This window comes from Panonychus citri, unplaced genomic scaffold (assembly GCF_014898815.1).
Source record: "Panonychus citri isolate SS breed McGregor unplaced genomic scaffold, ASM1489881v1 Contig00033, whole genome shotgun sequence".
Taxonomy (NCBI): domain Eukaryota; kingdom Metazoa; phylum Arthropoda; class Arachnida; order Trombidiformes; family Tetranychidae; genus Panonychus; species Panonychus citri.
In genome coordinates, this window is record NW_026515438.1 from 411,047 (window position 1) to 435,390 (window position 24,344).

General features: G+C 30.8%; 5 protein-coding genes across 5 annotated transcripts; 3 read left to right on the forward strand and 2 right to left on the reverse strand.

Moving 5' to 3' along the window:
• The first annotated feature begins 602 nt into the window (after positions 1-602).
• LOC128397545 (furin-like protease 2) lies at positions 603-9,735 on the forward strand. Its single transcript, XM_053358280.1, has 8 exons — positions 603-1,471; positions 1,649-1,938; positions 4,462-4,566; positions 5,045-5,149; positions 5,442-5,576; positions 5,655-5,725; positions 6,008-6,269; positions 6,951-9,735. The coding sequence occupies exons 2-8, from the start codon at positions 1,714-1,716 to the stop codon at positions 9,405-9,407; spliced, it is 3,360 nt and encodes a 1,119-aa protein (XP_053214255.1). The 5' UTR covers positions 603-1,471; positions 1,649-1,713; the 3' UTR covers positions 9,408-9,735.
• An 864-nt stretch (positions 9,736-10,599) lies between these two features.
• Positions 10,600-15,220, forward strand: LOC128397559 (m7GpppX diphosphatase-like). The gene is given in 4 exon segments (XM_053358296.1): positions 10,600-11,012; positions 14,002-14,650; positions 14,652-14,681; positions 14,683-15,220. Coding segments are annotated over 4 exon segments (1,380 nt in total). The 5' UTR covers positions 10,600-10,735; the 3' UTR covers positions 15,107-15,220.
• Positions 15,221-15,304: 84 nt separating this feature from the next.
• Positions 15,305-17,710, forward strand: LOC128397565 (mitochondrial translation release factor in rescue-like). The gene is made up of 3 exons (XM_053358304.1): positions 15,305-15,717; positions 15,775-16,087; positions 17,555-17,710. The coding sequence occupies exons 1-2, from the start codon at positions 15,465-15,467 to the stop codon at positions 16,050-16,052; spliced, it is 531 nt and encodes a 176-aa protein (XP_053214279.1). The 5' UTR covers positions 15,305-15,464; the 3' UTR covers positions 16,053-16,087; positions 17,555-17,710.
• A 175-nt stretch (positions 17,711-17,885) lies between these two features.
• On the reverse strand, positions 17,886-19,429 carry LOC128397569 (U-scoloptoxin(05)-Sm1a-like). The gene is made up of 3 exons (XM_053358308.1): positions 18,967-19,429; positions 18,682-18,828; positions 17,886-18,517 (listed from the first exon to the last, which is right to left on the reverse strand). The coding sequence occupies exons 1-3, from the start codon at positions 19,022-19,024 to the stop codon at positions 18,303-18,305; spliced, it is 420 nt and encodes a 139-aa protein (XP_053214283.1). The 5' UTR covers positions 19,025-19,429; the 3' UTR covers positions 17,886-18,302.
• Positions 19,430-20,820: 1,391 nt separating this feature from the next.
• On the reverse strand, positions 20,821-23,560 carry LOC128397570 (glycogen-binding subunit 76A-like). The gene is given in 2 exon segments (XM_053358309.1): positions 20,821-22,472; positions 22,526-23,560. Coding segments are annotated over 2 exon segments (1,041 nt in total). The 5' UTR covers positions 22,938-23,560; the 3' UTR covers positions 20,821-21,843.
• Positions 23,561-24,344: the final 784 nt, after the last annotated feature.

Consider the following 24,344-nt stretch of genomic DNA (forward strand, 5'->3'; position numbering starts at 1 on the left):
AGATCATCACAATCATCTGATTGTAACTGATTAATATTTATGAATTGGTCATCATTTTCATGATCAAATGTTCACAATCAAATTTACTGATTGACAAAATTTCCTCATTGTAATCAACAATTCACTGATTATCATCACAATGATGGTTCCGTTTATTATACTGATTGAAGTTGCTCACAATTAATTACCATTGGATTCAAATTTCAATCAACCAATAATCAACCAAGAGATAATGTATTAGAAACAATCTTTAAGTAACAATCACTTAATTACTTTTTCTAAATTGTTATCATTTAATTTAGAAAATTGTTCTGACAATTGAACATTTCAAGTCGCATATAAATAAATAATCAGTTGAAGGATAAAACACTTAAACATAGACATTTTCTTGGTAATTAACAATAATCAATGAGAAAAAAGAATCAACCTTTACGGGGAAACAATTAGTTAATTGTGATTAAAGAAAAATCGAAAAATTTTTTTTTCTTTTTTCCCAAAATTAAATTTTCTATTCGTCAACAGGTGTCGCCAAAGTTGGAACACTTTTCATATGTTTTGATATGGAAAGAGAAATGAAAACAATGAATTTACAATTAAAATGAATAATTTGTTTTCTTTAATTGTGATTTAATTTAATTGTGATAGAAATTGTTAATTATCGTTAATATCTTCATGTTGATTGGCAGTTTTTTCTAAGGTGGTTTTGTCAACAATTAAATCATTTCTCTCTCTAATCAAAATAATGTTGACGGTTCTTCATTTTGATTTCCATTGTTTTTTTAGTTCTTCTTTTACCTAATCCGTTAATATGTTAAAATGTTTAATTGTTTCAATTTTGATAGCAAAATGGTTGATTGTTTAACCTTTTGTATTTAATTGTTTCTCATCTCTCCAGTGATTAAAATGATGGCGTTGTTATTATCTACAATAAATGAGAATCAATTTCTCTCTATCTCTCTCTTTCTCTATCTGTGTTTATGATGAACAATTAATGTGATCCAAATCAATCAATTGACTTTTACTTCATCATCATCATCAACTATCATCATCCTCATCATTCTCATCAACACTTATTCTCTATCAAAGCCATCTGTGAATCTAATCAACTAATCTTGAGCGAGAGAGAGAGAGAGAACGAAAAAAGAAAAAAAAGAAAGTAAAAAAGAAAGAGAAAATGGGAGAATAGAATATTTTTGTTCGAAAAAGAGAAGAGAGAAAAGAGAATCAAGAGAACATGTTAGTTGGATGTTAATCTACCTGAACAACTGTTCAGTTCATTTATTTATATTTTCCTTTGAATTTACTGTAGAATTAACAGCTTTTTTTCTCTCTTTTTTCTAAAATTCTATTTCTCTCTCTCTCTCTCCAAATCATCAATCTAATCAATATGTAACCTTCCATTAATTATGTGTTTCTTTCATCTGTTTACACCTGATGATGGAAAATAAAAGTTCCATGTTCATTTTGAAAGGTAAATCATCATCACTTTAACTGTGATGATATTAATTACCTCTTGTTATATATTGTAATCAACAAATCTTTCATCATCATCGTCATCTGTGTATCATCATCTTCCTAAATCTTCATTTATTTTATCATCTCAACACCTTCATCGCAACAATTACTCTCTATCTCTCTCTCTATTCAGGAAACCGGATAGAGAAATAATAAAATAAACAAAGACACACACACACAGACACAAATACGACAACAATGGTGATACCTTTTCAAGACATTAGATTAATATCTTATAAAAGATATTTAGTATTAATAGTTGCCTTATTAACAATAGTAATTAGTCAATTTGGTTTAACTGTTTTGTGCCAATCAAATGTTGGTTTTTATACCAATCAGTTTGCTGTTCAATTACGACCAGGAACAAGTGAACAAGATGCTCAACAATTGGCTTCTACTCATGGATTTAATTATAAGGGAAAGGTTTGTAAATTTCCATTCTAATTATCATATCAATTAAGCCAATTTGACAATTTAATGTGGACAATTTTCCCCAGAATTTAACCTTGTCCATCATGTGTGCGGTTTTCATGATCAATCTTGAGGCTACTTTTCATCTTTTCTGATCTTGTACTTGGTTTACCTTATTCACATGAAATTACCATGAAATATATTACTTAATTGTCATGTAATTATTATCTTTTTCATCTGTGGTACCAGAATTTTGTATTGATAACCATCATGAGGTGATGATTACTCAGGAAGAACCTGAAAACCTTGAATTTTTGCCAATAATTAAGCTGATTAGCATTTATAATTTTTTCTCTTTCTTTTTCATTGTAAATCATTTAATTTAAACTCACTATTTGATTAGGTTTATTACTCTCACTCTCTCTTGATAATTGATAATTTCAAGCCATTTAACAATCAACCAAATTAACATAGACTCAATTAATTACCAAAGCAACGATGTTTCTGTTACATAGTAATAGCAACATGATAACTACTATTCCTATTTTATTGTCATCTGTTAATTGTTTACCAATATCATAAAACTGATTATTAAATTAGATTCACATTGTTGATACACTGGAGTCAATATAACAATCAATTGAAAGTTTAAGTGTTACCGTAAATTGTTGATTAACATGTTATAAGTGTATTTTCATATATATAAATTGTTAGTCAACAATTAACCAGACTAATCTTTCTGGATTTGAGTGATCAGCCTGGTGATTATATTATTATTATTTTGTTAAGTTCCAATTGTTTGATTACAGGTTACTAATTGTGATGATACCTTCATACAATTAAGTATCATAGCTGTGTGATACTTGTTACATCAAGCTTCAATGATTAAGGTTTATGATGATGATGATGATGATGGTGATTTACTGATGATGATTAACTTTCTCTTCACGGTTTCACCCATAATAATATCATATTTGATTATTTACTCTTTTTTTCTTTCGATTCTTTCAAATGCTTTCTCTTTCTTAATTATCGTAATCAAGTCAATTATTATCGATATCATCATTATCATCATCATCTCAATCAGCTTAATATTAATCACAATCATGACCTTAACATAGTTTATTTTTTAATCATCATCAAAACTAATCAGATGTATTAATGAATCTCTTCAACTTTTCTGTATATATTGAGGAACCATTACCAAAATTTATCATTATGATTATGTTTTCAGGTGAATTACTGGTTTTCAGGTTAAAACCTTGGACCGTTAATTTGATTGCTCTTGATTTTTTCTTAATTTTAAACCTGCAATTGGCAACTAATTTAGTCAATAATATTAAATACTTGTAACAATTTACCTTAGCCATGTTTTTCTCGCATTCCTCTATCACTTAATAGTATTGAAAGAAACTATTAATTAACTAATTGTTACGCTTAATTGTGGTTCTTTCCATGCAAATTGTCATTGATTGTTATACACTTGCTCCAATTAATCAGTTAATCAATCAGCTCATAACTCGTAGTATTATTTTATTATTAATACCTTAATTTTATTGCTATTTAATTGTTACTTTATGTCTTTTTCTATCCTTTCATATCGATTACATTGGTAATTAACTAATTTTACTTTTGATGATAATTGTCTATCTTAATTGATTTGATTGTTATCATTAGTATTTTTTGACAGTCTAATACAGTGATACTGTTTATTAATTGTTCCATTACCTTAATTGTCCTTCCTTTAATTCACCTTGATTGATTTAGCTTCCTGTTGTGATCAGTTTACAATTAGGTTAATACAATTAAGTTACACTGTTAACTGTTAATACTATTTAGCCAAACTAATTATCAACATTATTTGTTTTCTCAAGCTAATTGAATGTGATTCATAAATAGATTCTTATTATATTTCGTTTCACATCTTAATTGTTATTATTTAGCCCAATTGTTGATTTTTGAATAATCAAACAAACTGAAAATGTTTCTCATTGATTGTCTTAATCAACACAATTGGGGAAGTTGTTTACTGTTAATTTGTTGCTTTAATCATCATTTCAAGTTATCAAATGTTTAATTGTTGCCGTAACTGGTAACAATCATGTTGATTAAACTTAATTGTCAACTTTTTTTTTCACTTTGTCTTTTTATAATTCAATTTAAAGCCAATAACCTTTAACTGATTAAAACAATGATCACACTGATTATCCTGATGATAATTTTTAATGACCACTGATGATCAACAAGTTTCCCATTCATCTTTCCCATTGATTAATTGCAATTTAGACACAATTAACAATCTAACTTGTTGATATAATAAAATAAACTGCTATTTTTGCCAACATTTAATCACAATTAACAAAAGCGAACTGATCAAAATTGAATCACCTGTTGATCCAACTCACTATTAAGTAAATATTTGCGTTAATTGTTATAAAGTGATCAACAATTTAGACTTTATTTTCATGAGAAACCTTCTAACACCTAAAAATGATTTAATTACAATGAAAACTAATTACTCTTTTTAATTAACAGATTGGGCGTTTAGATAATCATTATCTATTTGATCACCATGGGATTTCAAAACGATCAACTGATCATTCCCATGAACATCATACTAAACTCAAGGATGATGATAGAGTAAGTTTAAATCCGATTAATCAATAATTAATATTGTTTCCGTATGAGAGCTAATTGATTCTGACGAGACATGATAATGATGATTGAGAACAACAAGATTTTGATTGAAATTGAATCAAAAATCTAAATCAGCCAATTGAAAGTTCTACTTTCATTATCACCCAAAAATGTAGATTTTCATGGTTGATTAAATTGAATCAACAACCTGTCAACAATTAGATCAGATTTAGAATTTCAATCTTATTATAATTGTAAATTTAATCAATTCTCAGATCAACAAACAATTAAATTAAGGTATTTTTCTCATCACTTTGCTGTCAATTAACTTAACCATCGATGATACTATTTTAATTGAATTGTCTCATTTTCTTAATTGTTGACATGCTTATATAGATTCAGTATAAACAATCAACATAACTCAATCAATTGATCTGAACCATTTAATTATTTAAAGATAAATTTTCTCAACAATTAACAGGTTATGTGGGCTGCGCAACAAATAGCCAAGCCTCGAGTGAAACGAGGTAATCAAGATATTCCGGAAACGATTTCAGATCCACTATTCAAAGAGCAATGGTATATTGTAAGTATCATGTAATTAATTAAATATCCAAACAAATTATCATCATACGGACAATTGAATATCTTTTATGTGGAGGAAATGATTGGACTTAATTTTAATCATCATCGAAAATCAGGAATCACATTATCAGATTCAAATTGATTTTCAATTGAAAAATACAATTGACGTAAATGTCAATTGTATAATTTTTCCCATGTTTTTAATTTGATTCTAATTATGTACTTATAACAATGATTTTACAATTTTAACTGATTTATTGTTTTCTCTTATAATTAATTGTTGAAACAATCAGAATAAAGGAGCTCGTGATGGTTATGATATGAATGTTGCTGCTGCTTGGAAAAAAGGATTCACCGGTAAAGGTGTGGTTGTCACTATTCTTGACGATGGTATTCAACCTAATCACCCTGATTTAGCAGCTAATTATGTGAGTAAATTAACCTTTAATCGCTTACGGATATGATTAACTAATTGTCTCGTCTCTCACTCTCTCCCTTTCTTAAAGGATCCATTGGCAAGTTATGATGTAAATAGTAATGATCCTGATCCAACTCCTCAGGATAATGGAGATAATAAGTAAATATCATGATGATCATCTTTCGTTTTGTTGACAATTACATTGATTGTTTACAAAATAACGATGACATTCAATCACATTGAATAATTAACGTGATGGAAAATGAAGTTGTCATTTTTTTTTGTTCAGCAATTTCAATGAATTATTATTATTATTTTTTTCTTCTTCCTCTTGACATTGATATTAACAGTTAACAAGAAAAAGTTCAATGTCATTTATCTGTAAATTTCAAGATGGAAAACTTTGATTAAATTTAATTTGTTTCTTATTTGATTGATTAGACATGGTACTCGATGTGCTGGTGAAGTAGCTGCTGTAGCAGGTAATGATTTTTGTGGTGTTGGGATAGCATTTAATTCAAGTATCGGAGGAGTCCGGATGTTGGACGGAGTTGTTACCGATGAAGTTGAAGCTCGAGCTCTTGGCCTTAATCCAGATCATGTTCACATTTATAGTGCCTCATGGGGACCAGAAGACGACGGGAAAACGGTTGATGGACCTGGTAGGCTTGCGAAACGCGCTTTTATCGACGGAATTAAAAAGGTTCAACACTAAATTAACAAAAAAAATCACCTTTTTGAGATGAGATATGATAATAATTATAATAGCCTCTTAACAATTAACTAATTCAGCTCCCAAAATCTAATAATAATAGTACCTTTTCTTTGCATGGAGATAACAATCAATGTTCAAACTTGATGAAATTTTATATTTAAACAATTTCCTTGATTGAAAAATAGTAATTACAATTAACCATCTCTATTCATGGTCATTTGTTGTTATACTAATGATTTTTGTTTCTTTTGTATGTTCACCAATTGTGAACAGCAAGTAGCAAAAATTGAGTTTTCAATGTTGATTATAATGTTAATTGTGAATCAGTGAGGAAAATAATTTGTCATTTCCTGTTGTATAAGTGACAAGCACAATCGTGTTGATTGTTGATTGTTTTTGCAATTTCATCATTTATATCAAAAAGAGTTAATTTACCTTCTTTAATCCTTTTTAAGCTTTAATTCAATTTGAACATTGACCTTAAATTGTGAGAATATTTAAATCATATTTGTTGTTTTCTCGCTGTTTGCCCAATGTAACCTTATTCATTGTTCAAGCACGAGTTTAATTGTGATTAATTGATTTCCACTTTAGATTCTTAGTTGTATCCTCTCATTTTCCTATGATATCCAATAATAATAATTTAATTTGTGTGTTTAATTGTCGCAGGGTCGCAGAGGAAAAGGATCGATATTTGTTTGGGCCTCAGGTAATGGTGGTCGACGTGATGATAATTGTAATTGTGATGGTTATACCAATTCAATTTATACCTTATCGATAAGTTCAGCTACTCAAAGTGGAACCAAACCTTGGTACCTTGAGGAATGTTCATCAACCTTGGCGACAACTTATTCTAGTGGCTCCCTGGGTCGTGATCAGAATATTGTAACTGTTGATATGGATACTTCTTACTTCGAGTCTATTGAAAATGGTTATCCACCTGATGCTTCCCGTCTTTGTACCAAATCACACACCGGAACCTCTGCATCAGCTCCTATTGCAGCCGCGATTTGTGCTCTTGCCTTGGAAGCAAATCCAAACCTTACCTGGCGTGATATGCAGCATATTGTTGTTCGAACCTCACGTTTTGAACCTTTGAAAAATGAAGATGGCTGGTTTACCAATGCTGTTGGTCGGAATATTAGTCATAAATTTGGTTATGGTTTGATGGATGCTGAAGCAATGGTTGATTTAGCTGAGAAATGGCATCCAGTTCCACCTCAGTTAATCTGTGAATCCCCTGTTCGTGAGGAGAAACTTTTAATCCCTGAGAATCCAGCAGATCAGTTAGAGGTTTCACTCAACTGGACTGGATGTTCAGGAACTTCTGACGATATCAATTATCTTGAACATGTTCAAACTCGCGTTGATTTACGATTTCGACCCAGAGGATCATTGAAATTAACCCTTATTTCACCTTCTGGTACAGTTTCCAATCTTCTAACTCCTCGAGTAAAAGACGCTGTTGATGTCGCTTTTGAACAATGGCCTTTCCTTTCAGTTCATTTTTGGGGTGAAAATCCCCGTGGAGTTTGGCGATTAATAATTAAAAATGATATTTCTCCAGCCGAAAAACCTGGTGAACTAATTTCTTGGGGAATGACTTTTTATGGTGTTAATGAACCAATACCAAACTATGAAGATTCTTCGAGGCCAGTTCGTTTTCTTCCTCCTCGAATACCATCCAAATGTCCTAAGGCAACTTTTATGAACCTAGAGACCAATGAATGTGTGAAAGATTGTCCAGAAGGAACCTATGGAAATGTAGAGACAATTGAATGTAGCAAATGTAATTCTCAATGTAAAACTTGCTACGGACCATTATCAGAGAATTGTATTACTTGTGATAAAACTAATAATCGATATTACTACGGTGATCATTGTCTAACCAAATGTCCTGGAGGCTATTATGCCGATAAAAAGTACGGTGAATGTCTTCCCTGTTCACGAAGTTGTAAAACATGTTCTAAAACTCGAGATCAATGTACATCATGTAACATGAACTGGCGATTAGAGTCAAAGAAAAACAAATGTTCACCCGTTTGCGAAGGCTCTTTGTGTAACAATGTCGCCAAACAATGTCCAGACCATTGTACTTCATGTAATCCATCACAAAGATCATCATTATCATCCTCATCATCTAAATTGACTTGTAGCTCATGTCAAACAGGTTATCGTCTATTGGAAGGATTTTGTTCAACCAATCAATGTCCATCTAATTATTATGAGTCAACATCAATTGAAAATATCGATAATAATATAAAAGCATCTCTTGAATGCCGAAAATGTCATGAATCATGTGAAACTTGTTCTGGTCCATCTCATTCACAATGTAAAAGTTGTTTTAATTCAGCTCCTTTAAAGGATGGCTTCTGTCTCCCTTGTCCATCGGGGGAATATTTTAATTCATTAACAAAATCTTGTGATGTTTGCCATGAATCTTGCTCATCATGTTCAGGACCAAGTTCCAAGGAGTGTATCGAGTGTCGATTCCCATTATTTTTAGAATCAAATCGTTGTTTACCTTGTTGTAACCGAAAATCATCATCATCATCATCTCATTCAAACTCATATTCACCATTAGATTTTAATTTATCAAACACTTTAAGTAAAAATAGTAATAATAACAATAAGCACAAAAAAACATCTAATTCAAACAATAATCATCTAAATTGTTGCCATTGTGATAGTTCATCAGGTCCATGTTCAGTTCCAGCTAAAACTCGAAGTATTTCCATGTCAACGGATACAAATGGTGGAAACAAAATAACCTCAAACGCTTATAATTCAAACTATGGACCAAACGGAATGGAATTAAATTCACCCAATCGATTTGAAAAGCTAATCAAAAGTCCGCCAACTGTGATAATCGTGATATGTTTCTCATCTTTAATTACCATCACCATAATCTTCTTATTACTTCAGATGATCTCAACCTTTCGATCAACTTCAGGAGGAGGAATCGGTGGAAATGGAGGATTATTCACCTCTCGAAACTCTCGTCGTTACCAGAAGATCTCTAATTGTTCCAGTTACAATTCTAATCAGGATAAGGTTATCCTTAATTGTTACAATGAAGACGAAGATGACGAGGAAGAGGAAGATCGTCTATTTGAAAAAACATAAACAATCAACTAATCGTACTAATGATATTGTAAAATTTATATTCAATTAACCTCTTCTCCTCTCTCTCTCTCTCTCGTTCATTTGAATATGGACATTATGTACCAAAAGCTTAATTTAAATTGTTCCAACGATGAGAAAGTTAATCAACAACAAAAAAAAACACGAAAAAAAGTCATAAAAAGTGATGATTACAATCAACTAATTACTATTAACTAAAAGTGTATTGTACTTATTTGCATATTGTAATCAATTGTAAACCAATTTTATCTTGACATTTTATTTTTTTTTTGTTAATTTAACAAGAAATAAAATCAATAACAAAGTTAAATCTCAAAAAGTTTTAATCTTAATCTTTTAATCCTTAAGCTGGACCCTGAGGGCTAATCCTTAAAAAAAGGTGATCTTATTTACAAAGTGACCTTTAAAAGGCAAACAATTAAGATAAAAATTGATAAAAGTAAATCTAAAAAGTGATCAACGAGTTAATAACAATTTAAATGAGGAAACAAACAAATAGCCTTTAGGCTTTATCCTAAAACAATCAACTGATTTTGATTCTGTTGTTTTTTAATCTGACAACAATTAAACACAAACTAAATTGTTTGATGAAATATATAAAAAATGAAGATACAGAGAGATTCAAATGATTAACATAATAATTAACTAATTGTGCGTTTGTAGCATTTGATTATGAGTGTGTCAGGATTAAATAATATTCATTGACTATAAATATTAGTTAATCACAATAATAACAATCTAAGTTAAAATTAATCACAATAATAACAACCAGCGAAAAATTAATCACAATAATAACAATGAGTGTAAATTAATCACGAAAATTAAACTAATCAATTTACTTTCTCTTTGCTAATTGTTTGTGTTAAGTTTTTGGTTCTGTTTGTTTTAGTTAATTACCAGATTAACCAGTTTATTGTTTGTTTTAAACAATTTTCATACACATTCATATAGGGAATAGAGTTAATTGTTAATCATATAGTAAATTAAATGAGCAACAAGAATAAGTAAAATTAATGTTTCGCCAACAATTAACTAATTAAATTGTCTGTATCGATGGATTATCGATGATCGATTTTCGATTCTCACTTGAAATTGTTAATTTGGGAGAGAAAAGGTTGAGGGAAGGAGGAAGAACAATTTTCTTAGGATTAGTTGTTGATCGACTTGTGCGCATATCAGATTCTCATTTAGTGTCTTTTTTAGAGTTTTTTTAGAGTTCTATAAGTGTTTCTTCTGATTGAACATCGTGGTTTCATTTGTTCTCTTTGTCGAATTTGTTAGTTTACTTTGTTGTTTGGTTTGTGTTCGCCATGAATTCGATTCATCATTTGCAAACTTTAATGCCCAAAATGCAGCCCAAGAGTCGCAAACCTCTTTGCGCTCGGTGTCGAAACCATGGACTTGAGGTTCCTAAAAAAGGCCACAAGAGGTACTGCCTTTATCGAGAGTGCAATTGCCGAAATTGTTGCTTGATCGTTGAACGGCAAAGGATTATGGCCGCTCAAGTTGCCCTGCGAAGGCAACAAGCCCAAGATAAACAATTTGGTCTCCCGGACAGATCGATCGTCATGGAAGATCGTGGTGGACGTAAGTCAATTTCCATCTTATATCAATCATAATTTCTCACTAATTTAAGTTTGAATTGTGTGTTGGTCTTGTGGTTTTCTTGTGATCATATCTAAACCATTTCTATTTTACAGTTTTCTATCGAGTGCCAATCAATAGTTTTAATTAAAATTCGAAACTCCAAATTCGAGAGAGCGGGTGAAAGATAGAGAGACAGAGAGAGAGAAAGGAGGATGAGGATGGAGACTCACCGGAAGGTGATGGTGGTTCTGGTGGTTCCATTTCCTACCCACCTTAGGAAAACTTTAATTTTCTACCTGTTTCTTAATTTCTTTTGTTTCTACAAACATAAACACTCATCTTCATCATCTTCTTCATCTTCTTCATCCCTTTTTTTTTGTTTCTTCATCTTTTTCTTAATATTTTGACCTTAAACTATAAAAAATGGATGATAAAATAATACACTTGAGTGTATTTTAAATTGTTGGGTCTTAATCATAATTGTTTATTGTAATCATAATGGTTACAATCATAAATTGTGAATTTATAATAATAATAATAGGTAGTAAATCATTGAAAATACTGATCGTTAAATTAACAAACTTCTTAGTTTACCAATAACAATTTAAAATCACAAACAAGCAACAAAACAAATTAGTAAATCCATTAATGATGGTGAATAGTTTTTTCCTATTTGATTGTTGATCATCAATTGATTGTTATGATTTAACTATGGTTTGTTTTTGTTGCCTCTTTTTTTTATGTTTAAATTGTTGTTCTTGTTGCAGTTTAATGTTTCCTTCATTAATCATCTTCGATTTGTTCACAATTTATCAATTGTACGATTGTTCAAATCATTTAACAACAATTAACTGATTCAATTGTCATTTTTTAATACTACAGGTATTAAAATATTTACCACTCTAAATTGTGATTGTTTTAATGGCATGATTTTGCAAACAAACTTGAAGTTACTTGATTAGTTTAATTTAATTTTATCAAATTAAGATTTTCAAGTTAATTGTTACCCAATATCAATTAGATTAACTATTAACTTTATTTTTCTTATTCCAATCAACACAATAAACACAATTACTTTTCTCTAGTGGATAATTTGTTATTAGTCTTAATTGTTGATGACCATAACTTTTTTTTTTACTCGCAACTAATTTAGTCTCTGTTACGATGTCAATTAATTTCAATTAAATTAGATGTTTATGTTAATTTGTCCATTAAATTAAAAGAGTTTACTGTAACTAATTAATTGAGATTCTCTCTCTCTCCTCAAGTGTCACCATCTCAATAGCAATTTATTTTAACTGTTTACACAATTTAAATGATTTGAGTATTTAAATGGGTAAACTATATGTTCATTGTTAACCCATAGACCTTTGAATTACAGTGTTTCCCAATTGAAATTAGTGTAAAACTATCAAGTGAGAAAAGTAATTTACAAAACAGGAAACCAAATGGTTCCAATATCAATTGTAATCAATTAATTGAGACTTCGAACTTTTTTTCTTTTCAATATTTTTTTTTACTTTCAAGCGAAAATCTAATCTTCATTGGTATCATGTTCATACTTCTCATGAAGTTGATTTAATTGTAATTTCTTACTTAATTACAGTGTTTACTGTAACTTAGCTGGAAAACTTGATGAGAAAATGTATTCGTTGAAATAAATAATAAGAAACCAGAGAGAAAAAGTTAAAGCTTAGTTTTCATATTGACCGAACCCAAGAACAGAAGAAACCAAACCAAAAGAAGAGAAAAAATCAATTTAATTGTATTAGAATTTCTTTGCCTTAGGTTGCCAATGGTTTAGAATCCGAGTCTTGATTAGCATAGTTAGTTAATTTTCTCTTAGATAGTTAAATTGTCTAGTAATTAGGTCTCATTTACTATTGTCATTTAGTTCACTTTCGGGGTTAATTGTTTGCCCTCGTGGTTTTCGTAAAGAAACAATTGGTTAATTGGACAAATTAGAAAAAAAACAACAATTCGTTGATTACTTTGATCTCTTTAATCGGGAAAACACTTTCTCTCTCTCTCTATTATATTGGTTCCATTATCTAATTATGAATATTTAATCAACTCGATAATTTATTGTCTGTTTCAAGGACTAAAAGGACAATTTAAATTGTTGATTAGTTAATTTTCCCGCTAATTTTGAGCCATTGGAGAAATTAAGTTGACTTTATCTCTGGTTAATTTGTTTGTTTTAAATTGTCAACTGCTCTAAATGATATATTTACAGTTAGAAATAATAAATATCAGTTAATTTAACCAATTGTTATGTTTACACAGAATCGATTAGAACATTAAATTTTACGTTCTAATGTCTGAGAAAGTTTTACTTAACAGTTTGATTACCTTTTTTTAGTTTTCGAATAGCAATTTATATGTAAACGAATACAATCAAAGTGAATTATCATGATACTAATTCTCAGATTCTAAATTGAATCTGCAAACAGATTTTCATGTTTTTCGCATTCAATATTATCGATACTCTCTCCCTATACTTTTATAGGCTCTGTCCTATTTGGCCAATCGTTTGAGTAAATATTCAATTTAATCACTTTGTTTCTGATCAAATTTAAATAATTTCAAAGATTCTTAGGTGTTGTTAGTTGCAGGCTGAGAGTTCGCTGCCCTCCGGGCTTTTAAGTGATGATATTTGTTAGATTTACATCTCGAATAGAACATGATGAAATAAGTTTTTCTCTCCGATATTTTGAGTATTTAACTTATCTTATTTGGGAACAATTCTTTGGATATCTTGATATATTCTAGAGAAAAGTAGTTATATTGATGGAATCATTTGAAATTCTATTGGAAATTTATTCTAATATTTTCGAGAGAAAAGAGAGATGGAGTTACTTTTCTTTTTTCGATTTTTGAAAATTTCGAAAGAGAAAAAAAGTTTTTTCGACCATTTTTTCCACTTTTTTTTCAGTTTCAAGTTCTTTAAATGTTGAAGTAATTTTTTCTTCTTTTCTTCTCTTAATAGGTTATTATTATGATGATTGTTTATTCTGTCAAACTCCATCGAATAATTCTAATCCATTCACAATAGAATCTCTAATAATGAATGATAACATTGGATTAGTTCATAAATGTTCATTACAAAAGTCTAATGAACATCATTCATTTGAAGTGAAAAATAAGCAAAAACTTGAGGGGCAATGCAATGCTCTAGATTTAACCTCATCTAAATCAATGTGTCTCCATGATAGGGGAGAGATTAATCTGTCAATGATTAAATTTATAAGAATTTTAGATGAAGTTGCTGATACCAAGATGATTCACATTGAAGGTGAATATGGTGGAGATAAGGTTGTCCTAACCCTTGAGAAGACACCATTTCATAAAGACACCGTTGAGAAAATATTATCTTCCACCGATAAATCATTGAAAAAAGATTTCACCAATGATATTTACGGTACTTACAGGGCTTATCCACAAGCCGAACTCAATGGTATCAGAGTTACCATTATCCATCCAGCTACTGATCTTCACATTTCCAAATACTCTGCTCAAAGTTTCTTCATGATCCAAGAAACACCCGAGGATTACAAGAATATCACCTTACCCTACATTGAATCTCAGTCTTTCTCCTTGGATTGGGTTTACAATGTTTTGGACCATTCAAGTGAAGCGGAGAATCATTTTCGAGGACAATGATGAAGAAAGGTTTCATCTTAGCTCCCGACTCCAAATGGGCTGACCAACAAGATGGAACTTCTAACATGCATTGTTTGGCCATTGTCACCAAGAAGGGAATCAAATCACTGAGAGATTTAACCTCGGCCCATTTAACTTTGCTCACCAACATCAGGGACAAGGGAAGTCAAGCCATGAATGAGAGATATGGAATCAAGGGGAATCAGCTTCGTATTTATATCCATTATCAACCTTCATTCTATCATTTTCATGTACACTTTGAACCACTTTCATATCGAAGCTCATCCATTGAAAGATGCCACCTAATTGATCATGTCATTGACAATTTAACTTTAATTGGTGATTACTATCAAAAGGCAACCCTTACTTTTCCCGTTAAAGAAAACAGTGGCCTCCACCTAAAGTACCAAGAGCTCAAGTCATTGGCTTGAATTCTTTTCTTTCAATTTACCGCCATCACGAAAATGGCAAATTCTCCACTAGATGGAGCCACTTGTTCGAATATTATGATTTGTTTATATTTTTCATTTTCTTTTAAAGTTTCAATTAAAATAAGTTAATTAATCTATTGAATTCGTCATCACAATTAATTAATTGGTGTGATTCATTTCGAATGGTAAAATTATCGGTTTGATTGAATTCTATCTATTCTATTGGTAGTTTGTTTTCTTTTCTCATAGTTAATTATTGTAAGAGAATTTTTTTTTCTCTCCTTTAATTGGATATTTGAAGTATCTTTTGCTAATTATTAGATTGAAATTCACTTGAACAATTAACTGTTGTAATTTGATGAAAAGGAAATTGGATCATTATTTTTCTTTTTCAATGTTATGTCTTCGTCAGTTGTTTTCTTTAGAAAGTAATTTAGTTTCTGTCTATCGTTTAGCATCAAAGAAATCAATTAAAGCTCGTATTGATTACTCTTCGGTTCCAAAGTTAGATGAAAATGATTTGGATGAAAATTTTGCTCATGGTAGTGGACCAGGAGGACAGAAGGTCAATAAAGCTCACAATTGTGTTACATTAGTGCACAAACCAACAGGTAGTATTAGAGTTTTCACTGTAAATTTGTTTATTGTTTCATTATTTTCTTCAACAGGAATCGTTGTTAAAAACCATGAGTTTAGAGAATTGAAACTTAATCGAGCCAGAGCGAGAGAGATAATGTTAACCAAATTGGACAATTTTCTCAATGGTGAACGAAGTGTTGAAGCCCAATGGAAAAGAATCGAGGCCGAAATAAAGATGCAAAAGGAGATTGAAGCTTCAAAGAGAAGAGAATTGCGAAAAAAAGTTAAACAACTTTGGGAAAAGGGCAATGGACAAGCCGATATAGAGACTGGTCAAGACAGGGAACAAATTGAGCCCATCAAATGATCTAGAAAACTAGTTTTCCTTTCATTCTGTTTGAGGCTTATCAATATATTAGGTCTCATTTACTATTGTCATTTAGTTCACTTTCGGGGTTAATTGTTTGCCCTCGTGGTTTTCGTAAAGAAACAATTGGTTAATTGGACCAAATTAGAAAAAAAACAACAATTCGTTGATTACTTTGATCTCTTTAATCGGGAAAACACTTTCTCTCTCTCTATTATATTGGTTCCATTATCTAATTATGAATATTTAATCAACTCGATAATTTATTGTCTGTTTCAAGGACTAAAAGGACAATTTAAATTGTTGATTAGTTAATTTTCCCGCTAATTTTGAGCCATTGGAGAAATTAAGTTGACTTTATCTCTGGTTAATTTGTTTGTTTTAAATTGTCAACTGCTCTTATATGTAAACGAATACAATCAAAGTGAATTATCATGATACTAATTCTCAGATTCTAAATTGAATCTGCAAACAGATTTTCATGTTTTTCGCATTCAATATTATCGATACTCTCTCCCTATACTTTTATAGGCTCTGTCCTATTTGGCCAATCGTTTGAGTAAATATTCAATTTAATCACTTTGTTTCTGATCAAATTTAAATAATTTCAAAGATTCTTAGGTGTTGTTAGTTGTAGGCTGAGAGTTCGCTGCCCTCCGGGCTTTTAAGTGGTGATATTTGTTAGATTTACATCTCGAATAGAACATGATGAAATAAGTTTTTCTCTCCGATATTTTGAGTATTTAACTTATCTTATTTGGGAACAATTCTTTGGATATCTTGATATATTCTAGAGAAAAGTAGTTATATTGATGGAATCATTTGAAATTCTATTGGAAATTTATTCTCGTTCTCGTATTCCTGTGAGACAAAGGGTGCTTATACAGTGTTTTCCATTTGAATTCACCTTCTTTTGCTAATGAAAAAACATGATTTGCAGAAGAATTAGTCATGATGAGCGATATACTTGATAACAATGGACCGGCTCCTAAACAATTACGATTGTCACCTAAATCGTCTGGTGGTGAGACAAAGTGTTTTAACAGAGGAGCAAAGTAATGTCTAGATTTAACTTCATCTCATTCGGTTAGTTCAACTATCCATGGTAAGGTGAGATTAATCTGTCAATGATTAAATTTATAAGAATTTTAGATGAAGTTGTTGATACCAAGATGATTCATTGAAGGTGAATATGGTGGAGATAAGGTTGTCCTAACCCTTGAGAAGACACCATTTCATAAAGACACCGTTGAGAAAATATTATCTTAGATAAATCATTGAAAAAGATTTCACCAATGATATTTACGGTACTTAACTTATCCATGTTTGAATTAATGGTATCAAAGTTACCATTATCCATCCAGCTACTGATCTTCACATTTCCAAATACTCTGCTCAAAGTTTCTTCATGATCCAAGAAACACCCGAGGATTACAAGAATATCAACAAATTGAGCCCATCAAATGATCTAGAAAACTAGTTTTCCTTTCATTCTGTTTGAGGCTTATCAATATATTAACAAGAGAGTATCAATTATTTGGGCCATTTCAAATGGTCTACTAATACCGGTTATTATAAATGCCAATGTAAATTGTCTAGGATCTTAAGACTTGTCAGTCAATTGAGGATAAATTGTGATCTACAACTTCCTTATATTACCTGAAACATGTATTCCAGTTTGATTATCATTATAATTGATGATGATGCCGATGCCACCCTACACGTGATTCCAAGGTTTCTCTTGGATGACAAGTAAATAGGTAAAATCAAGTAAAAGCTAAAGATACTTTATATAAACCATATAAAGATTACACAATTTTACATCGACAGGAATTGATTTATCACCAAGATGAAGCCTCTTTTATTGTGTATATATCCTTTTGTTTGTTTTACTGGTTTAGAAAATTTTATGATTATGTTAATATAAATACGTTAATACTTGTTAGAAAATATCAATGTGTGTGCTTTTGTTTGGTCCAGCCAATGGTCATTACATATCAGGGAATGTCAAACAATTAAGAATTATTGTCATGGTCAAAGATGAAAGAGAGAGAGAGAGAGATAATAAACAACAAAGATTTTGCTTGTAAACGAATTGTAAAAACACGTTACATAAATAATGGCACTGGAATTAATTGTCAGATTATTTTTCTCTCTCTCTCTTTAGGTTTAAGATTAGATTTTAACGAAGAAATTTGAAAATGATAACCAATCAACAGCAAGATGATCAACATTAACCTGAAGAAAATGTCATTTTATCAGCAACAGGTTATAACAGAATAGGATTAATGAGATAAAAGTTAAATGTGAATTGAGTTTAGACAAGTTATCACCTCGATTACAACCATCAGAACTACAGGAATAGACACAACTTCGTTGAGGTTTATTATCTCCTTTTCTTTTAATATAATCACAATAATCCTCAAATTTACGTGAAGAGCAAAACCTTTTTACACCAATGGAACCTGGAAGAGACAGCAAGTGATGGAGAGAAACAGAGAGAGAGAGAGAGAGAGAGAGAGAGAGAGAGAGAGAGAGAGAGAGAGAGAGAGATAAGTACATTATCATCAAGAAAATGAATCAACAATCAACAAAATGCAAATACAATTAAACCAGAGGAAAAATTTACCTTCGTAAATTCCAGTTGTTTTGATACAATATTCTGCTCCATAGATATCACATGATACTGGTTGTAACTTAGCGTGTTCTTTATCAAATATTTCACTACAATCTGTATCATTGTCACTTGAACATATATAACAATCAAGTGATTGACCTGCAATTAGAAATAATAACAAGTATAAGAGAAAAAAAATATTAATCAGTTAATAAGAGTGGATTTTAATAAGAAGAAGGTAAGAAAAAAAAATGAAAGAAAATGACAAGAAAAGATAAAGAAAAAAATTCTACTCACAATAAACAATAGACGTTACCAAGATAACCAAATGAAGGTAATTGTTGTAAACAGACATAGTTAATCAAATAGAAACAATTAATAAATGAGCGTTAAATTAATCTGTCAAATTGTGATTTGTGATAATCCGCTGATATAATTTAATGTTAGTTAGTAACAACAACAACAAATAAGAATAAGAAAAAAAAATTGTTTCCCTTTCCTGTTACCATGACAACCGAACCTCAGGTTTGTTTTTATTTTTTTTTTGCTTCTTTTACTTTTTAATTAATTTAAATTACTCACGATGATTTCATTTTTTCTATTTTCTTTTACAATTATGTTTTAAATTCATTCAATTAACCATTAGTTGTATCGGTGATTTCTCTCTTCAATTGAATATCAGTGGATTAAATCATTTCTTTTTCTCTGTTGTCATTTTCTCACAAGGTTAGTTAATATTTTCCCCTTACAGACAAATTAAGACAACAACTTTGTAGATAAATGATCATCATAACAACACTTTGATTGCTTAAAGATTAACTAAATCAACTATAATTAGCTTCCATTATGATTATCACCAATTGATCATCATAATGAAAAGATCTTGAGAATTAGAGAGAGAGAAAAAATCTCTACTCAATCATCTGATTATCTCTCTCACTCTCTGTCAATATATTTATATTTGTGTTCATTAATTGTGTTATATAATTACACCACAATGGCAACAGTGGTTGAAACAATCATTTCCAGAAATTATCGACATATTATCATGTCAATTTAATGATTAATTAATGTTAGAAATCAATTTGTGAGGTTACATTGTTTTCCAATTAAAAATTATCACTGACATTGTGTGTCAATGATAATATTGTTTCTATGTGTGTATCCAACAAGCTTTTAAAATAATCAACAAAAACTAGTAATTTACCTTTACACTTGAAGTAAATTAGATAAATTATTAAAATACTAATTGAAAAAGATAAATAATCGTAACAAAATTAATCGTAAGAAGAAGCAAAAAAAGGAAAACAATTATAACTAATCAAGTCTAAAATTATCACGATCAAAAAAAACCACAACAATCACTCACTCACCAGACAAACAACAATTAATAGAAATGCTGATTAATCATTAGCTTAATCTTTTTGGGTGTAACTCTCTCTCTCTCTCACTCTCCGCACCCTGTGCACGTCGTTGGCACGTTGTCACATGATGTGCACGTTGTACACGAACGCGTTGTAAACATTTACCGCGTGCAGACAGAAAAACAAAACAAAGAGATTAAGAGAAGGGTAAGATTAATGTTATTCTTGAGAGTTAATCACTTATCATTGTCATTGATTAAAATTTTGTTCTTCTCTTTAATTAATGTTGATAATCATCAACATTGAGCTTAATCACAATTACTATTTTTACACACATTGGATTCCAAGTGCGTTTCCTATTAGTTTTTGTTCATGAAAAACTTTTGCTCAAGATGATGAATAGTTTTGCCTTGTAAATGAATTTCGGAAGAAACAAAAATTGAGATAATTTTTCTTGATTATAATCCAAGAATCGCAATTAACATATAAATATTACAATTAACTTCCAACAGAGCAACAAGTTACCATCTTTCAAAAATAGTTGGCAGTTGATGGTTAATTGTTAACCTTTACTATTAGATTGATAAAATTACATTCTAATAGTAATTAACCCAAACTGAATCAACAACAAGTCATTCAAATGTTTTAAAATAAACAATTAATTCAAAAAAAAAGGGTCAATATCACGTTCAAGGTAAAGGTACAAAGGGAAGAGTAGAGATAACAATTAACTCGACAATTAAGAAATTGACACACACACAATTAGATACTTGAGATGATAATGTAATTAAGATGAAGAAATAATTATCTTTATTTGATTAACAATTGATAAATAGTGATGATTAAAGATTATTGTGATTTGTTTGAGAGGAGAAACAAAATTACAATGATTTGTATGTTGATTGATTACAGAGTTTGTGATATATTTATAACAATACACATTTCTACACAATTAAAGCTTTACAACAATTAACCTTTTTCATTTAGTAATTAATTCAATTTGTAGGATGTTTTCTTTAAAGCTCTAAATTAGTTTTAAAATATTGATGAAAATCAATCGATTTCCTTGTTTTCTCATTACAATGATTATTAATTTGATTTTTCTTCTTGAAACCAATCAAAAAGTTTACCTTGCAAACCCAAACATTATTATAATTAGTAAATTGTAGTTGATTAGTTTCAATTAATGGAAAGAGAGAGAGAGAGAAAGAGAGAAAGAAATAGAGAGAGAGAGAGAGAGAATTTCAATTGAGTGGCAAATGATGAAATTATAAATGCAAATCATCATCATCATCTTAGTAAATTACAATTAGCGAACAATTAATAAGAACAATAATAATTAATAACAAAAGAAGAAAAAATAAAATTGATTGAGAGTAAAAGTGAACGAAGGTAAAATTATCAATAGCAATCGAAACTTTCGAAGGCAATTTTCTTGGGATGATGATTAATCTTTGCAAATGTTATTCGTTAATTATTTCATTATTATTATTGATTATTAATTGTTGATAATTTGCTATAATTTTATCATCTAAATTTGTTAAAGGGGGTAAATAGGATTTACAATTAAAATCGATGAGCTAAAAAGGAGAGAGGAGAGAGAGAGAGAGTGAGTGATGTTGATGAGTTCGCTATTGTAATTATATGATATTTAACAATCTCTTACTTTTTCAGACAATTTGTTATTAATTTTTGGATTAACAATTAAAATGGCACCTAGAGAGAGTGAGAGAGAGAGAGGGGGAGGATGCGGATGTGGAGATTAACAGGGCGAGGTGGTTGGAGAGAGAGAGAGGGAAATTGATATTATCTAAATTGTTGATGAATAAAGTGAGTAATTAAGCCCATTGTTATTATCCCAATATTCATCGTCTCCGACTGTGTATCGAATGGCAAAAGATACTCGTTGCCCTGGGGCCAACGTACCACCGGCTGATACTGAGCGAATACTGAAAGTGGCCACAAATTTATCACTCCAACCATCACACGAATTTGGTAAATAGGAAGCCAATGAATCGGATGCTGTTTGCCATTCGGTTAATGTGTGACGAACGGTAACTGACTTTTCGAAAGCAATATTGAGAACTCGAATTACACAGGTCACCGAAATGTTACCCGCACCTGAAGAGACGATACAATTTTCCAGGCAAACATGTTGAGTACGAACTCGATCACAGAAATTAGTTGATGCGATGGGTTGAAGAAACTCAGGAACCAGAGTATTGGGACAATTTGGGTTATACGCTGTGGGCCAAGCGGGTGATATTTTCCGCTGGGGTTTGGGTTTACTTGTGATGGCAGTATTGGCGAGGGAGGTGGTGATGGTGTTTATGTTCATGTGATGGTTGTTGTTGTTGTTGTTGTTGTTGGTTGTGGGGTTGTAGAGGTGTTGATGGCATTGTTATTGGTGGTATTGGTGAAAGTTAATGATGATCGTTGGTAATTTTGATGATTATTATTGTTGTTGATGATATTGGTGTTGATAGTGTGATTGTTGTTGGCGAAATTAATATTGCTAAATTGTTTTCCAAAATTGTTAAATTGTTTACTTTTGGTGAAATCTTTCAATTTTAAATCTTGGTATGCTGATCGAGGAACCGTTGGTAATTCATCTTGACTAATTAATTTAACACATTCAAATTCAAGACCCAAAGAATCAGCAAATCGGACAGCTTTCTTACTTCGTCCCGGTGTATTTGGTGGCGTTTTTCCCGTTTTCAATGAAGTAGATCGGATGAACGGAGCTCTAACTGTTTTTCCACCAGCGTACAAATCATCATCATCATCGTCTGAACTTGTATTGTGATTGTTATTGTGATGATGAAGAGTCTGATGAAGAAGATGATGGTGATCGGAAAGCATCAAAAAATCCTCCTGGACGTTGAAATTTAAGCACACACTCATAATGAACAATTAAAAACAAAGGAAAATAATTATCATTAATTAGTCTAATAACTGTTTACAAAAATCCAAAACATGGGTCACCAAAAGCACTTTGATGCTACTTGTTTGTTGTAAGTAGTATACAGAGAAGGGGACAAAATGATTGGAAAAGACAAAGGGAGAGAGTGAGAGAGTGAGTGATCAACAAGATGATAAAATAAGAGAGAGAGAGGAGATGATAAAAAAGAGAGAAACAGCAAAAGAGAGAGAGAGAGAGAAATAAACACCGATGGAGTTAATCAAGGTTAAATTGATTGTATACTTCAGTTAGTTGGTTAACCTAGAATATGTCATGGAGAAGTGAGAGAAGAGAGAGAGAGAGGATGAAGACGAAGTGAGAGAGAGATGAAAAAAGGAGGATGATTGTTGACTTTGTGATATTTCAGTCGGATGAGATGATGAGCATATTCATTGAATTATTGAACATTGGATCCAAAAATAATCAACAGCGACACAAACACCAATTTACTCTCTGTCTCTCTGATAAAACGATATTCATACAACAAAAATCATATTCGTTAATAATAATTTGGTTTAAGCCTGCGCTTAAATAGTAATCAACAATTTAGATTCAACTCGACAGGAGCAGAAAAGCAAAATTAACTTTAATCAACGAGAAAACCGATCATGTTGATTAAACATTTTCAACACCAACGAAAAGATGGAGCCACTTGTAAGAAAGAGAAAAAAGAAAGACTTTCGAAGAGTCGAATTTTTTTCTCTTTCTTTTTTCACTTTCATTCAACTAGTGACATCTGCCTTTCGAATTGGAAACTTTGATAGTTACGTTTTTCTCTCTCTGCTTTTTAGTCTCACAAATCATGTGACGTAAAAAAAACCTTTCCAATCCTCCTACTGATGAGAGGGTGGGGAGGGAGAGGAAGTCAGAGTGTGTGTGTGTACATCTCTATGTGTGTACATGTGTGTGTGCGAGTGAGTGTCTAGAGGATGATAAGATATATAAAAAAGGAGGAAAACAAGTTTAGAGTAAATTTGTAAACTAATCATTTAAAATACGCAATAGATTTTTAGAAAGTTAAATATCAAACGAATTGAAAAGATGAGGAGATGAACTTGATCCATTTAAATTCACTTTCACCTCCACAATTAAGTCAATCACAAGGAGGAGAAAGAGAGAGAGAACTAAATAAATTGTCAGCCAACCTTTTTCTCCCTCTTATCATGTTCATTTCGAGTTGGTGGTAATTTACAAGTTCCAACGAAAAAGAATAACAAAAAAATTCGTAGGTTCAAAGGAGAAATTAAGGTTAATTGATATTCTCTTTTTTCTCATGATTCACAAAGGAAAAGGTTCATGTGTCTCTCATGTTCAGTTCTTTCTGATATCATGATTTAATTCACTTGTAA